The sequence below is a fragment of the Priapulus caudatus genome, unplaced genomic scaffold (genome assembly GCF_000485595.1).
Source record: "Priapulus caudatus unplaced genomic scaffold, Priapulus_caudatus-5.0.1 Scaffold33, whole genome shotgun sequence".
NCBI classification, from domain to species: domain Eukaryota; kingdom Metazoa; phylum Priapulida; class Priapulimorpha; order Priapulimorphida; family Priapulidae; genus Priapulus; species Priapulus caudatus.
Window position 1 is genome coordinate 490,936 of NW_014577094.1, and position 3,761 is coordinate 494,696.

General features: G+C 39.1%; 1 protein-coding gene across 1 annotated transcript in view; it reads left to right on the forward strand.

Annotated features, from left to right (window-relative positions):
• LOC106817007 (coiled-coil domain-containing protein 130 homolog) overlaps positions 1 to 3,761 on the forward strand; it is a 14,481-nt gene that overhangs the window by 8,420 nt on the left and 2,300 nt on the right. The window contains exons 2-4 of the mRNA XM_014821656.1: positions 907 to 1,044; positions 1,518 to 1,692; positions 1,860 to 1,944. Of these exons, the coding sequence (XP_014677142.1) occupies positions 907 to 1,044; positions 1,518 to 1,692; positions 1,860 to 1,944 (398 nt within the window). The remainder of the gene's footprint in view (positions 1 to 906; positions 1,045 to 1,517; positions 1,693 to 1,859; positions 1,945 to 3,761) is intronic.

The following is a 3,761-nucleotide window of genomic DNA, read 5'->3' on the forward strand; positions in this document are numbered from 1 at the left end:
GAGAGAGAGAGAGAGCCTCAGAGAGGTGTGCGTGCGTGTGTGTGTGAGAGAGAGAGAGAGCCTCAGAGAGGTGTGCGCGCGTGTGTGTGTGTGTGAGAGAGAGAGAGGGAGAGAGGACGGATGAAAGGATAGACGTACGGCAGCAGAGCGTCCCGTCGCGCGATCACTGTGTGAGTGGATGTCCGGACGCGTAACCTGGAGGCTAGGCGACCGGTTCCGGTCGCGTAGCCACTTCGTAAACTTTATTTGAATTTGAATAGTATCTAAGTATGATGATCAAGTTATGATGATCTATGTGATGATCAAGTTATGATTCGTAATGTCAGGTCACCGGGTGACCTTCCAGTTTCATGACAAAGACATTGTGTGAGTTCAAGGCAAGACCCAGTCCGTTCAATAAATGTTCTCAATGTGTAAAAACCTAACTCGGAACAATTGGGGACTGGGAATTCTTTGTGGCTCAGATAAACCCCGGGGGCACTCGCCTCAGAACTGGGTAGGGGGCGCCTCGGGGACCTTGAAAACCTGACCCTGTCGCAAACATAGACGGTAGCAATCGCCCACAGTCAACTGCCAAGAGCACAAATCTCACGTGGCTTTACTCCCCCCCCCCACACACCCACCCACCTCAAGCAAATTGAGTTAGCTAGGCCCGTGAGCTAATGACCATGTACCCTCAATGTCGATAAAGATGTAGGGTTGGATAATGCTCAAGGATTGACAACGAATGAGACAAAGTTTATCTTTTCAGCCATCAGTACTATTATTATAACAGTATTAGTTCGTGTTTGTGTATAGTAGTCTGCAGTGAAAGAAATTTATAGACCTGTCTGAATTACTATATTTCTACTTATATAATGTGTTTGAGCCATAATTCCAGCTTTTCTCTCGTTTTAATTTCTATTAGGGTGAGAGAAAGGGACAGAACCATTACTACCCACCTGACTTTGACTATAAAAAACATCATTCGCTTAACGAGTACCATGGCACACATGCGCTCAGAGAACGTGCAAGGAAAATCAAGCAGGGCATTCTTATCATTAGGTAAATATACATTACCAGCACCAATCTACTTTTATGTTGTCTGTACATGTATTTGTTAGAATGTCGGACATTTAATGACAGTCTATAAATAATAACTTTTTTCATAAGCTATGCAATCATGTATTATATTATACTTATTCATTGTGATAGCAGATGCCATGTATGCATATTAAACACGAAAGAATGGTGTCCATATATCATGGAATTAATCACTTTTATTAAATGTGATGCTTGTAATGTACCTCTTAGAATTCGATAAGACAAACATGCTATGCAATTTTATTGTGTTTTTAGATGTATTAACATATTTAAAATTATTTAAAAATCTAGATTAACCAACATTCGCTCTAATAATATCAGGAGTAAGATAATATAGGACTGTAAGTAATATATTAATTAATATAAATAATTATTACTGTAGGTAAGTAAGGATAATATAGGACTTACTCCTGATAATATGGACATTTTTTTAGATTTGAGATGCCCTATAACATCTGGTGTGAAGGATGTGGTAATCCAATTGGCATGGGAGTCCGCTACAATGCTGAGAAGTCAAAAATCGGGATGTACTACACCACACCGCTCTGGAAATTTCGCATGAAGTGCCATCTTTGCGACCAGCATTTCGAAATCAAGACTGATCCAGCGGTAATGACGTAACTAACAATAAATTTTGAAAGTACATTGGTCGATCATGCTCATAAGGCTAATGGACATATGCATGTTATCTAATGTTTACAATAAATAGTTCACAGTATATAAAATGCCACTATGTGTGTAAGGATACAAATATACAAAGTTATATATTACTGCAGAATTGTGACTATGTCATCATCAGTGGAGCGAGAAGAAAGGAGCAACGATGGGATCCAACCCAAAATGAGCAAATTGTTCCAGAAGGTATGCAATATTCACGAATGTTATAGGAAATTATCATAGGATTAATTTGAACATCATTAAACATGATGCTGCATGGCGGACATCAAGAGTAGATAATAACACAAGAGTGAGACACCCGATTCCCGCATTTTTAACCGATTTTTCTCATCAAAATTTGCCACCAATAAAGAAGCAGTTGTATATTTCCTCGCTTATCATGACCACTAATCACTCACCTTCGTGTAACAGATATTCGTTTACAATATATTTGGTAGCGTATTGCTGTAAATCGTAATCTTGCACGAGCTGAATTCGCACAATTTACCACTAAAAATGGCGCTATGTGTGAAGTGTTAAGACAAATTTTGAAAGCTATAAGTGGCGCCAAATTAATTTAGGCAACGCACTGCTTCCAAATCATTCGTGCCTGATAGGGGTTTAATGTACTTGATTACCTGCGCGTGGCGTAATGTGATACTTACTGCAAACTACTACAGAGAATATTGTTATTATTGTATTATTACTTACTAGCTGCGGGTAGCCCACGTCGGCGCTGGGTAAAAAATCGTGCTAACTAATTTATAGTACTATAATAATGGACAGAATAAGGACAATTGGGTAAAAGTCGACAATAACATGGCAGACAATATTAATATTTAAGAAATGAGGTGGTAGATAAGATAATAAGTCAGGGAAAAACGAAAAAACTGTTAACGTATGAAGTTTATATGACAAGCCACAACCGAACTGAGACCCGCTGGACAATAATAGTAATATGGTGTAAATGAACACAAGTTAATTATAAAAGCATGTAGAAAATGGTTTGGTACTTTTCATTGTGAAGCCTCTTGATAAAGAATTTTTTCGTTTCGTCTCTTCTCCTGGTGGCAAATATGTAGAGATGTTCTGGCGTCTCAACTCTTGAGACATCCCCACGTAACAGCTGTCCCATTGTGAGATCGTAGCATGAATAAAAGAATATAGAGTTCATGAGGACTAATAATGACAAATTTATGTCCTTATCAGCTGCTCATAGTAACATAGGATCAGAGACACGCAAACCATGGCACATTGAAATGAACGAAATTTCCTACCTGAACAGAAACTGCATAGCTTTCGAATGTACAAGCATGCATTGTGAGATCGTAGCATCTGAACTGTAACCCTCTGAGCTGACCGTGAGTAGTACTCTGAATGTAAAACTGGTGCTGGTGTGTGTTGTTTTAGTATTAGGTTCAAGGTTTCGACAATAACTGCAGCACCGGATGAGGTTAGGGAATCGCGATTTTTCTCTGTGTGGGCAGCATGAGCATGTCAGAGTGCTGACGAGTTGTGTGAAGAATTCACGGAATTGACGGGTTGTATCAGCAGGATTTTTCGGTGAGTTTGAGCGTTTGACAGGTTTATTTTCATCTATGAGGAGCCACTCCCCGGGTATAAAGATGGCTGTGAACAATTGGGCATCCAAGAGTCGCTTGGGCGGTATTGCCGCCTATAGGGAGAGATACATACATACATACAATACATACGAACTAAATATATATAGATTTTTTTTTTAGCTGCGGGTCACCCGCTCGACGCTGGATAAGAAATACGTGCTACGAATTCTAGTACTATATCATAATGGGAGCAGAATAGGACCATATGAGGTACAAAATCGACAGATAAACATTGCAGACAATATTAATTTTAGAAATGAGGTGTAATAAATAGATAAGCATGGGAAAAACGAAAAACTGTACGTATGACAGTTTAATGACAGCACAACGGAACTTAGAAACCCCTGGAAGCATAAATAGTATAATGGTGTAAATGACAAAAAGTTATTATAAGAGATG